Genomic DNA, 12865 nt, shown 5'->3' on the forward strand with positions numbered 1-12865 from the left:
AGCTGTGAGGGCAGGTCTCCCCTCACAGCGATGGGTGGGTGTTTTTCTGGGGCGCACTCCCTAGATGATGGAAAAACAAAGCAAGGCACAGTCTTATGGGATGGTTTTCGGGTGGGAGGAGAAGATGTCTTCACCTGGGACAGCTGGAGCCACCCAGGCACACACTCCCAACGATGTTTAATAGGGTGATTAGTAAATCTTCAGCCAGGTAGCTCCAGCTATCCCAGGCTAGGCAATGGGGGAGGGGTGCTTCAGTGGTGTGTGGGGCCTAGCTGTAAGCAAGACCCCCACACACTTCCACACACACACCCCCGCGATGTTCCGGGCCTCAAAGAAAATCTTCTTTTCTCCCCCCACCAATAAAACAATGTCTTTCGGGGAATGCACCAACACCCACCTGTAGAATGTTGTAGAATCTCCCTCCTTTCATACAGGTTGTTGCTCTTTTCCCCCTCTCTCCAACTCTTTGTAGCAGTAATAAAGTTGATAAATTTTTCTGCTCTCCTCCTCTCCCTCTGGATGTTGAACTGCAGTAAGCCAGCCCTTTCCTCCTCTTCCTGGGCTGGTCTCAGGGCTCACTCCAGGCCTTCCAGACAGGAGCTTCAGCAGGGAGTTCCTTCTCTCACTACAGCAGAGCTCCAACTGAATAGGCCGCGCCTCCAAAGCTCCACCATTGGTCCACAGATCCCTGAAAGTAGCAGGCCAGGTGGATAAGGTGGTTAAGAAGGCATATGGAATACTTGCCTTTATTGGTCGAGGCACAGAATATAAGAGCAGGGAGGTTATGTTTAAATTGTATAATACTTTGATTAGGCCACAGCTGGAGTATTGCGTGCAGTTCTGGTTGCCGTGTTATAGGAAGGATGTGATTGCACTAGAGAGGGAGCAGAGGAGATTTACTAGGATGCTGCCTAGAATGGAGAATCTTAGTTATGAGGACAGATTGGATAGGCTGGGTTGGTTTGTTCTCATTGGAACAGAGGAGATTGAGAGCAGACCTCATTGAGGTGTACAAAATATTGAGAGGCCTGGACATAGTGGATAGTAAGGGCCTATTTCCATTGGTGGAGGAGTCTATAATGAGAGGGTAAAGTTTTAAGGTGGTTAGTGGAAGCTTTAGGAGGGGATTTGAGAGGGGGCTTCTTTACACAGAGGGTTGTGGGGATCTGGAACTCGTTGCCTGGAAGAATGGTGGATGCAGAAACCCTCACCACTTTTAAGAGATGGTTGGATAGGCACTTAAAGTGCAGTAACCTGCAGGGTTACGGACCTAGAGCTGGTAATTGGGATTACACTGGATGACCTTTTGTTGGATGGTGCAGATATAATGGTAAGTACTGCAGGGAATAGAATACTGCCAGGGTGATGATCTGGACTAGTTTCGATCGCCTGGATCGGTCGGAGAGGAATTTTCTCATTTTTTTTCCCTAAATTGGCCTGGATTTTTATCTGGTTTTCACCTCTCCCAGGAGATCGCATGGCTCCGGTTGGGGGTGGAGTGTGGAATGTTTCAGTATAAGAGATAGCGCAGTTGTGTGAGGTGTACTGATTGGGCTGGGTACTCTTTGCCTTTCTGTCATTGTTCATAGGTTTATATGTAACCTTTAGGGCTGCTGCCCAAGGGCTGTGCGGCTCTTTGTCGGCCGGGGTGGCCAATTTTGGATCCAACTTGCTTCTTTGTCCTGGATCCCATGGACTTTAACCTTCATGACCAGTATACCATGTGGGACCTTATTAAATGCCTTGCTAAAGTCCATATGTACTACATCGTATGCACTACCCTCATCAACCCTCTTGGTTACCTCCTCAAAAAATCCAATCAGCGACAAGGAGAAAGGAAACAAAACAGGCTCTGGCTGGGTGGGGGGTGGGGCACGGGGGGAGGTGGGAGGGAGCCAAAAATTGGCAGCGGTTACACTGTGAAATTGTTGAACTCGATGTTAAGTCCAGAGGGCTGTAAAGTGCCTCAACGAAAGATGAGGTGCTGTTCCTCGAGCTTGCGTTGAGCTTTGCTGGAGACCAAGGATGGAGAGGTCAGAGTGGGAGTGGAGTGGAGAATTAAAGTGACAGGCGACTGGAAGCTCGGTCACACTTGCGGACTGTAAGTTCATTTTGTATGTTGTTTACCCTGTCAAACCCTGTAAGAATTTTGTATGTTTCAATGAAATCACCTCTCATACTTCTGAGCTCTAGATAATATCGGCCGAATCCACTTAATCTCTCGTGATAGGACGATCGGTCGGGGCGAGGGGGAGTGGGTGTCGGGTCTCGGGTCAGGGTGGGGGGGGTGGTTAGCGGGTCTCGGGTCGGGGCGGGGGGGAGGGAGCGGGTGTCGGGTCGGGTCTGATCGGCGGGGGGGATCGGGTGCCTGGTCGGCGGGGGGGCGGGGAGCGGGTGTCGGGTCAGGTCTGGTCGGCGGGGTGGGGGGGGAGCGGGTGTCGGGTCGGGTCTGGTCGGCGGGGGGGGAGTGGGTGTCGGGTCTGGTCGGGGGGGGAACAGGAGCTGGCCGTGGGAGGAGCCTCATTCACGCAGCCCCAGTGAGGCCATTCAGCCAGGGCTAGGGGCTGCGTGCTTTGGGCCCCTCCCACACAGTTCGGCGCCTGGTGCTACTGCACTTGCGTGCCGACTGCAGCGTGCAAATGCAGAGGTCCCGGCACTGTTTTCAGCGCCGGGACCTGGCTCCGCCCCCCCCCACAGCTCATGCTGGCTGCGCCGAGGGCCAGAGGACCTGTAAGTAGGTGGAGAATACCGGGGATTTTTTTAGGCGCCGTTTTAGGCGCGAAAAACAGGCGCCCAGCTCGAAACTTGGGCCCCATATTACAGGAAAGATGTGAGTGCACTGGAAAGGATGTGGAGAAGATTTACAAGAATGTTGCCTGGACTGGAAAATTTTGGCTATGAGGAAATATTGGAGGTGCTGGGTCTGTTTTCTTTGCAACAGAGGAGGCTGAGGGGAGACCTGATTGAGGTTTATAAAATTATCTGGAGCCTGGATAGAGTGGGTAGGAAGGATCTGTTTCCCTTGGCAGAGGTGGTCAACAACCAGGGGGCATAGATTTAAAGTAATTGGTATGAGGTTTAGAGGAAATATGAGGGGAAATTGATTTGCCCAGAGGGTGGTGGGGCTCTGGAACTCACTGCCTGAAAGGGTGGTAGAGGCAGGAACACTCACCACATTTAAAAAATACTTCGATGTGCACTTAAACATTTCCTAACATAGATGAGACTGCACACAGGGAGGTTAAAGTAACAGTGACCTCAGTCTTTATTAAGACACTCCAGATTCAGGAACAGGCCTTAGGGGCCGGCTTATATACAGTGCTCCAAAGGGATGCTGGGATCCCTTGGGATTTCAGGGGATGCACTCCCTGGTGGCGGAACATGGGAGTGCATGCTTTACAGATATACAACATCACTCCTCCCCAAAGTCAAAGTGAAAACTATTTACAAGGTGAGGCGGTCGGGAGCCTTTCTTTCCCTGGTGGACCGCCTCGGTACAAATGTCTGTTCTGGTGTGTTGGCTGTGCCCTCGCTGGGCTGGCATGTTGTTGGCCCTGCAGGGCTGCTGGGTGAGCCTGGCCTTGCTGGGCTGTTGGGCATGATGGGTTCAATTTCCTGGTCCGGGGTGGTGTCGTTGATCCTTTGGGTGTGTGTTGTGGGCTCGAAAAAGGTGGTGCCTGATGTGGGCTGTTCAGAGCAGTCTGTGAACCGCAGCCTCGTTTGGTCCAGGTGCTTTCTGCAAATTTATCCATTGTCTAAGTTGACTACAAACACCCTGCTCCCTTCTTTGGCTATCACTGTGCCCGCGATCCACTTGGGACCATGTCCATAGTTTAGCACATACACAGGGTCATTCAGATCAATTTCCCGTGACACAATGGCGTGACCATCTTTTACATTTAGTTGCTGCCGTCTGCTCTCTACCTGATCATGCAGGTTGGGGTGAACCAGCGAGAGTCTGGTTTTAAGTATCCTTTTCTTGAGTAGCTCAGCCGGGGGCACCCCCGTGAGCGAGTGGGGTCTCGTGCGGTAGCTGAGCAGTACTTGGGACAGGCGGGTTTGGAGTAAGCCTTCTGTGACTCGTTTAAGGCTCTGTTTGATTGTTTGTACTGCCCGCTCTGCCTGCCCATTGGAGGCTGGTTTAAACAGGGCCCAGGTGACATGTTTGATCCCATTGCAGGTCATGAATTCTTTAAATTCGGCACTGGTGAAACATGGCCCGCTGTGGATGGCAAACATGGGCCTCAGGCTTTCAATGGCGGCGGTGGCAGTGCTTCCCGACATTATTTCACATTCAATCCATTTTAAAAAGCATCCACCACCACCAGGAACGTTTTACCGAGAAAAGGGCCCGCATAGTCGACATGGATCCTCGACCATGGCCTGGAGGGTCAGGACCACAAACTTAGTGGTGCCTCTCTGGGCACGTTGTTCAACTGAGTACACATGCGGCATTGCCATACATAGTTCTCTAAGTCAGAGTCGATACCGGGCCACCACACGTGGGATCTGGCTATCGCTTTCATCATTACTATACCCGGGTGTGTGCTGTGGAGATCCGAGATGAACGTCTCCCTGCCCTTTTTGGGTAGCACTACGCGGTTACCCCACAAGCTGAATGGGCAGCTTGTCCTTTTGTTGCTGGAATGGCTTGATTAGCTCTTGCATTTCAACGGGGATGCTGGCCCAGCTCCCATGCAGTACACAGTTTTTTTTACTAGGGACAGCAGAGGATCTTGGCTGGTCCAAGTCCTAATCTGGCGGGATGTGACAGGTGATTCATCATTTTCAAACGCTTCCATGACCATCAACAAGTCTGCGGGCTGCGCCACCATCAACAAGTTTGCAGGTTGCGCCATTTTCACCCCCGTGGTGGACAATGGTAGCCAACCGAGAACACCTGCACAGTTCTCGATGCCTGGCCTGTGGTGGATGGTATAGTTATACGCTGATAGCGTGAGTGCCCACCTTTGTATGTGGGCTGAGGCATTAGTATTTATCTCCTTGTTTTCAGCGAACAGGGATATGAGGGGCTTGTGATTGGTTTCCAGCTCAAATTTGAGGCCAAACTGCCACTGATGCATTTTCTTTACCTCGAACACACACGCTAATTCCTCTTTCTCAATCATGCTGTAGGCCCTCTCGTCCTTAGACAAGCTCCTGGAGGCATATGCGACTGTTTGCAATTTGCCCGCAACGTTAGCTTGTTGTAATACACACCCGACTCCGTACGATGACCCATCACATGCTAGCACAAGTCTTTTACACGGGTTATACAGTACAAGCAGCTTGTTGGAGCATAAAATGTTTCTGGCTTTCTCAAAAGCAATTACTTGTTTTTTCCCCATATCCAATTCTCACCTTTATGCAATAACACATGTAGAGGGTCTAAGAGGATGCTTAACACCGGTAGGAAGTTACCAAAATAGTTGAGGAGCCCCAGAAATGACCGCAGCTCCGTGATGTTCTGATAGCCTCTGTCTTGGCGTATGTGGGCCGAATGCCATCCGCCGCAATCTTTCTCCCCAAAAACTGACTTCTGTTGCCATGAAGATGCATTTTGACCTCTTCAGCTGCAGCCCTACGCGATCCAGTCGCTGGAGGACCTCCTCCAGGTTTTGTAGGTGCTCGACGGTGTCCTGACCCATGACCAATATTTCGTCCTGAAAAACCACCGTGCTTGGTACCGACTTGAGTAGGCTCTCCATGTTTCTCTGGAAGATCGCTGCAGCCTACCGAATTGTTGACTCTGCCCAATCTTATTATTCTCTAAGTGCATGTTACCATGTTGTTAATAATAGAATCGAGCATTTTCCATACTACTGATGTCAGGTTAACTGCTCTGTAGTTCCCCGCTTTCTCTCTTCCCTCCTTTCTTAAATAGCTCAGTTACATTTGCTATCTTCCAAACCACAGGAACCATTCTAGACTCTGGAATTTTGGAAGATGACAACCAATGCATCCACTAGTTCTATAGCTACCCTTTTCAATACCCTAGGATGTAGGCTATCAGGTCCAGGGATTTTATCGGCTTCCAGTCCCATTAATTTCTCCAGTACCATTTTTTGATGAATATTAATTTCTTTCAGTTCCTCATTCTCGCTAGACCCTGGGTTCTCCAGTAGATCCAGCAAGTTTTTTGCACCACTTTCCATGAAGACAGACATAAAATATGCATTTAATTTCTCTGCCATTTCCTTGTTCACATTATAATTTCTCCTGTCTCCTGTAGGGGAAACACATTTACTTTTACTAAACTTTTCCTTTTTACATACCCATAGAAGCATTTGAAGTCTGTTATTTTGTCTCTCACTAGTTTACTTTCATATTCTATTTTCCCTTTCTTAACAATTTCCTGGTCCTCCTTTGCTGAATTCCAAAATCTTCCCAATCCTCAGGCTTACTGCTCTTTTTGGCAACATTCTAAGCATCTTTCTGTCATCTAATACTATCTTTAACTTCTCTTGTTGGCCACAGTTGGACGACTATTCCTGTGGGATTTTTGTGCCAAAAAGGAATGTGTGTTTGTTGTAAATTATGTATTAATTCTTCAAGTGATAGCCATTGCTTTTCTACCATCATACCTTTTAATGTAGTTTCCCAATCTACCTTAACCAACTCTCCCCTCATACCTACATAATTTCCTTTGTTTAGATTTAAGACCCAAGTTTCAGATTTAACTAAATCACTTTCAAACTTAATGTAAAATTCTATCATATTATAGTCACTCTTCCCTAAGGGCCCCTTTACTATAACGTTATTAATTAACCCTTTCTTATTGAACAATACTAGATCTAAAATAACCTGTTCTCTAGTTGGTTCCTCAACATACTGATCTAGAAAACCATCTTGTATACTTTTCATGAATTCGTCCTCCACACTATTACTGCAAATTTGGTTTCCCCAGTCTATATGCAGATTAAAGTCCCCCATGATTATTGTATTACCTTTGTTACATGCACCTCTAATTTCCTGATTTATACTGTGCCCTACATTACCACTACGGTTTGGGGGCCGACAAACAACTCCGACCAATGTTTTCTGCCCCTTGCTGTTTCTTAGCTCCACCCAAACTGATTCTTGATTTTCTGAGCTAAGATCCTTTCCCTCTACTGTCTTTATCCCATCCTTTACTATCAGGGCTTCCTCTTCTCCTTTTCTATTTTGCCATCTCTTCTAAAAGTTATGTATCCTGAAATATTTAGTTCCCAACCGTGGTCACTTTGCAACCACATCTCCGTAATGGCTATTAGATCAAACCTATTAATTTCTATCTGTTCTACTAATTCATCTATTCTGTTGAGAATTCTTTGTCCATTAAAATATAGTGCCTTTAGCTTTGACTTTCTTCTATTTTTCCTTGATGTCTCCTTAGTCCGTAATGCCCTATTACCTTTGTTACTCTCTCTGTCTCTTCCTGACCCACTCTGCTTATTATTATCCAAAACTCTGCTTTAGATCCTTGACATGTCTCTTTTGCTTTTTCTCTGAATCTAAACCGTGCTGTACTTTCCTGGATCTCCCCACCCCGCCTTCAATAGTTTAAAACCCTGTTTACTGCCTTAGTTATTCAATTCGCCAGGACACTGGTTCCTGCCCAGCTCAAGTGAAACCCATGGCAAGGGAACAGCTCCCTCTTTGCCCAGTGCTGGTGCCAGTGTCTGTAAAGCATAACCCCTGCCTCCCACACCACTCTTTGAACCATGCATTTAATGTTCGAATCTGCTTCTCCCTGTAACAATTGGTGTGGGGTTCAAGTAACAATCCAAAGATTATTACCTTTGTGGTTCAGCTTTTTCATTTGAACCCCAACTCCTCCATCTCTTTCAGCAGAACCTAGCCCTACCTATGCATTAGTCCCTACATGGTCCACGACAACTGCATCCTCCCTTTCCCACTCCAAGTTCTGACTCTGATCTGCCCCAGGGAGGGGGCAATGTGTGATGTCCCTGTGGGGTGCAGTGTCTGACCCTGAGCTGCCCCAGGGAGGGGGCAATGTGTGATGTCCCTGTGGGGTGCAGTGTCTGACCCTGAGCTGCCCCAGGGAGGGGGGCAGTGAGTGATGTCCCTGTGGGGTGCAGTGTGTTCAGTGTCTGACCCTGAGCTGCCCCAGGGAGGGGGCAATGTGTGATGTCCCTGTGGGGTGCAGTGTGTTCAGTGTCTGACCCTGAGCTGCCCCAGGGAGGGGGGCAGTGAGTGATGTCCCTGTGGGGTGCAGTGTGTTCAGTGTCTGACCCTGAGCTGCCCCAGGGAGGGGGCAATGTGTGATGACCCTGAGCTGCCCTAGGGAGGGGGGCAGTGTGTGATGTCCCTGTGGGGTGCAGTGTCTGACCCTGAGCTGCCCCAGGGAGGGGGCAATGTGTGATGTCCCTGTGGGGTGCAGTGTCTGACCCTGAGCTGCCCCAGGGAGGGGGCAATGTGTGATGTCCCTGTGGGGTGCAGTGTCTGACCCTGAGCTGCCCCAGGGAGGGGGCAATGTGTGATGTCCCTGTGGGGTGCAGTGTCTGACCCTGAGCTGCCCCAGGGAGGGGGCAATGTGTGATGTCCCTGTGGGGTGCAGTGTCTAACCTGAGCTGCCCTCGTTCCTCCTGCTTGAGTCACGCACCTCTCAGTCGGAGTTAATTGGAGGGACAGCGTCATCTACTGGACACAGGAGGTATTTCAAGGCACATCATGTCCAGCGCCATCCCAAAGAAATTCAAAGCCAAACTGCAGATTCCATTAATTTTATCAATTGTTGAACAAAGTTTAGCTCAATTTGTTGCAGCTTTCAGTACTTGAAGAAATCCCTTTAAAGAGTGAAGTATAAATGTCTCCACAAGATCCTGCAAATCCCCTGGGAGGACAGGCGCACCAACAGCCGTGTCCTTGACCAGGCTAACATCCCCAGTATTGAAGCACTGACCACACTCGATCAGCTTCGCTGGGCAGGCCACATAGTGCGCATGCCAGATACGAGACTCCCTAAGCAAATGCTTTATGCCGAGCTCCTTCATGGTAAACGAGCCAAAGGAGGACAGCAGAAACGTTATAAGGACACCCTCAAAGCCTCGTTGTTAAAGTGCGACATCACCACTGACACCTGGGAGACCCTGGCGGCAGACCACCGAGGTGGAGAAAGTACATCCGGGAGGTCGTTGAGCTCTTCGAGTCTCAACGCAAAGAGCATGAAGAGGCCAAGCACAGGCAGTGGCAAACCAGCCCCACCGAACCCTTCTCTCGACGAATGTCTGTCCCACCTGTAACAGGGTCTGTGGCTCTCATATTGGACTGTTCAGCCATCAAATAACTCACTTTGGGAGTGGAAGCAAGTCCTCCTCGATTCCGAGGGACTGCCTATGATGATGAGATGCAAACACAATTAGTATTATTTTTATCTGACCCATTTTCCATTGATTAATTGGTCAAATATCCAGAATATTAAACTCCAGCCCAGTTATAGGGTAATCAATATCAGCAGAAAGAAACCCCAACGGTCAGAATGAACACGATTCAGTCTGGGATAACAGTAGTAGCCAAACCCTGCAGTCACTTGTGAACTCGCTGGTGTCTCAGCAGGTGGAATGATCGAGTGAATCGCTTCCCACATACAGAGCAGGTGAACGGTCTCTCCCCAGTGTGAATGCGCTGGTGTGTCAGCAGGTGGGATGACTGAGTGAATCCCTTCCCACACTCAGTGCAGGTGAATGGCCTCTCCCCAGTGTGAATGCGCTGGTGTGTCAGCAGGTGGGATGACTGAGTGAATCCCTTCCCACACAGTGAGCAGATGAACGGCCTCTCCACAGCGTGAACTCGCTGATGCACCAGCAGGTGGGATGACCAAGCGAATCGCTCCCCACAAACGGAGCAGGTGAACGACTTCTCCTCAGTGTGAACTCGCTGGTGTATCAGCAGGATGGATGAGATAGTGAATCCCTTCCCACATACAGAGCAGATGAACGGTCTCTCCCCAGTGTGAACTCGTTGGTGTGTCAGCAGGCGGGATGACACAGTGAATCCTTTCCCACATTCAGAGCAGGTGAACGGTCTCTCCCCAGTGTGAAATCGCTGGTGAGTTAGAAGGTTGGATGAACAAGTGAATCCCTTCCCACACTCAGAGCAGGTGAATGGTCTCTCCTCTGTGTGAATTCGCTGGTGAGTTAGAAGGTGGGATAACCGACTGAATCCCTTCCCACAATCAGAGCAGGTGAATGGCCTCTCCCCGGTGTGACTGCGTCGATGAATTTCCAGATCAGACGGGGAAATGAATCTCTTCCCACAGTCCCCACATTCCCATGGTTTCTCCATGGTGCAGGTGTCCTTGTGTCTCTCCAGGTTGGATGATCAGTTGAAGCCTTGCCACAAACAGAACACATGTACGGTTTCTCCCCGCTGTGAATGGTGCAATGTTTTTTCAGGCTGTGTAACTGGTTAAAGCTCTTTCCACAGTCAATGCACTGGAACACTCTCACTCGGGTGTGTGTGTCTTGGTGCTTTTCCAGTCACACTGATGTTTGAAATCTATTCCCACAGAAAGAACAGACAAACATTTCTCCTTCCACATGCAAAGGCCGATGATATTCAGGTCCGGAGGAATCGAGTGATTCCGTTTGGTTTGAGTTTCTCATCTGCAAATCCTCCCCTTCCAATACCTTGGAAAAGGAGTTTACAAAAATCATTACTGCAAGTACAGGGCAGAAATTCAGAACACACAATTCTAGATTCCATGGAACATTTTTTCCTCTCTTGTTACATAGAAAGATAGAAAATAGGTGCAGGAGTAGGCCATTCGGCCCTTCGAGCCTGCACCACCATTCAATAAGATCATGGCTGATCATTCACCTCAGTACCCCTTTCCTGCTTTCTCTCCATACCCCTTGATCCCTTTAGCCTTAAGAGCCATATCTAACTCCCTCTTGAATATATCTAATGAACTGGCATCAACAACTCTCTGCAATAGAGAATTCCACAGGTTAACAACTCTCTGAGTGAAGAAGTTTCTCCTCATCTCAGTCCTAAATGGCTTACCCCTTATTCTTCCTCCAAAGCTGTAAATCACTGTCCTATGCACTCTCCGTCCTCCCTGTGCTGAAATTCAAACACATCGCACGTCTGAAGACAGCGTATCCTCTGCTCCCAGTTTTCACCACCAACTCTGTCTGGGTTCAGTCCCACACTCACTGGTACCCCTCCCCTGAAAGTGCTGACTCTGGCTGGGTTCAGTTCTACACTCACTGGTTCCCCTCCCTCTCCTCCCCTGAAGGTGCTGACTCTGGCTGGGTCCAGTTCTACACTCACTGGTTCCCCTCCCCTGAAGGTGCTGACTCTGGCTGGGTTCAGTTCTACACTCACTGGTTCCTCTCCCTCTCCTCCCCTGAAGGTGCTGACTCTGGCTGGGTTCACTGGGATCCTGTAGCCCCGCCCATACTTTGCTCTTTTGCAAAGATCGCCACACATGCGCTCTACGTCTCGATGAATCTCGGTGGCGACGCATAAACCTGCAGCTTTCCTATAATAATAACTTTGATTTATATAGCACCTTTAACGTAGTACAATGTCCCAAGGCACTTCACAATAGTGTCACAAGACCAGTTCACCTAACATTTGTCCCAGGACATTTGGAAAAGCATAATTCAGTCAAGCAGAGTTAGCATGGTTTTTATCCTGCTATGGCCCCAGCTTCTGATACACGTTTATGTTTATAGATTCTGTCCCTTCCTGTTCCGTTTTTGTTTCCCCCAATGCTACACTGCTCTATTGCCTTCACCTTATTCTTTGAGCTTTTAGGTTTCTGCTCACCTGAACCCTACCCACCACTGATTACTAAAGCTCTCTCTGCAGCCCTAGTTATTCGGTTCGCCAGGACCCGAACCCCAGCACATTCCAAGTGGAGTCCGTCCCAAGTATAATGTGGGAAAGTGTGAGGTTGTCCGCTTTGGCAGAAAAAATAAAAAAGCAAATTATTATTTAAATGGAGAAAAATTGCAAAGTGCTGCAGTACAGAGGGATCTGGGGGTCCTTGTGCATGAAACACAAAAAGTTAGTATGGGGTACAGCAAGTCATCAGGAAGGCAAATGGAATGTTGGCCTTTATTGCAAGGGGGATGGAGTATAAAAACAGAGAAGTCCTGCTACAACTTTACAGGGTATTGGTGAGGCCACACCTGGAGTACTGCATGCAGTTTTGGTCTCCTTATTTAAGAAAGGATATACTTGCACTGGATAAGATAAGATTCACTCGGTTGATTCCGGAGATGACTTATGATGAGAGGTTGAGTAGGTTGGGCCAATACTCATTGGAGTTCAGAAGAATGTGAGGTGGTCTTATTGAAACATATAAAATAATGAGGGGGCTCGACAAGGTGGATGCAATGAGGATATTTCCACTCATAGGGGAAACTAGAACTAGGGGACATAGTCTCAGAATTAGGGGTCACTCATTTAAAACTGAGATGAGGAGGAATTTATTCTCTCAGGTGGTTGTAAATCTGTGGAATTCTCTGCCCCAGAGAGCTGTGGTGGCTGGGCCATTAAATATAATTAAGACGGAGATAGACCGATTTTTTGAGCGATAAGGGAATTAAGGGTTATGAGGAGCGGGCAGGGAAGTGGAGCTGAGTCCATGATCAGATCAGACATGTGCTTACTAAATGGCAGAGCAGGCTCGAGGGGCCAAGTAGCCTACTCCTGCTCCTATTTCTTATGTTCTTATGTTCTCATTACATAGTGCCAGATCTAAGATAGCTTGCTCCCTGGTTGTTTCCACAAAGTACTGTCAAGGAAACTATCCCAGATACACTCTGAATTCTTCGTCAAGACTATCTTGGCCAATTTGATTTGTTCAATCAATATGAAGATTAAAATTGTCCATGATTATTCCGGTTCC

General features: G+C 48.6%; 1 protein-coding gene across 1 annotated transcript in view; it reads right to left on the reverse strand.

Annotated features, from left to right (window-relative positions):
- Positions 1-8486: 8486 nt before the first annotated feature.
- The window catches only part of LOC139274124 (zinc finger protein 84-like), a 74363-nt gene continuing 69984 nt past the window's right edge, over positions 8487-12865 (reverse strand). The window contains exon 3 of the mRNA XM_070891167.1: positions 8487-10308. Within this exon, the coding sequence (XP_070747268.1) occupies positions 9529-10308 (780 nt within the window). The 3' untranslated portion in view covers positions 8487-9528. The remainder of the gene's footprint in view (positions 10309-12865) is intronic.

The sequence above is a fragment of the Pristiophorus japonicus genome, chromosome 9, assembly GCF_044704955.1.
Source record: "Pristiophorus japonicus isolate sPriJap1 chromosome 9, sPriJap1.hap1, whole genome shotgun sequence".
Classification (NCBI taxonomy): domain Eukaryota; kingdom Metazoa; phylum Chordata; class Chondrichthyes; family Pristiophoridae; genus Pristiophorus; species Pristiophorus japonicus.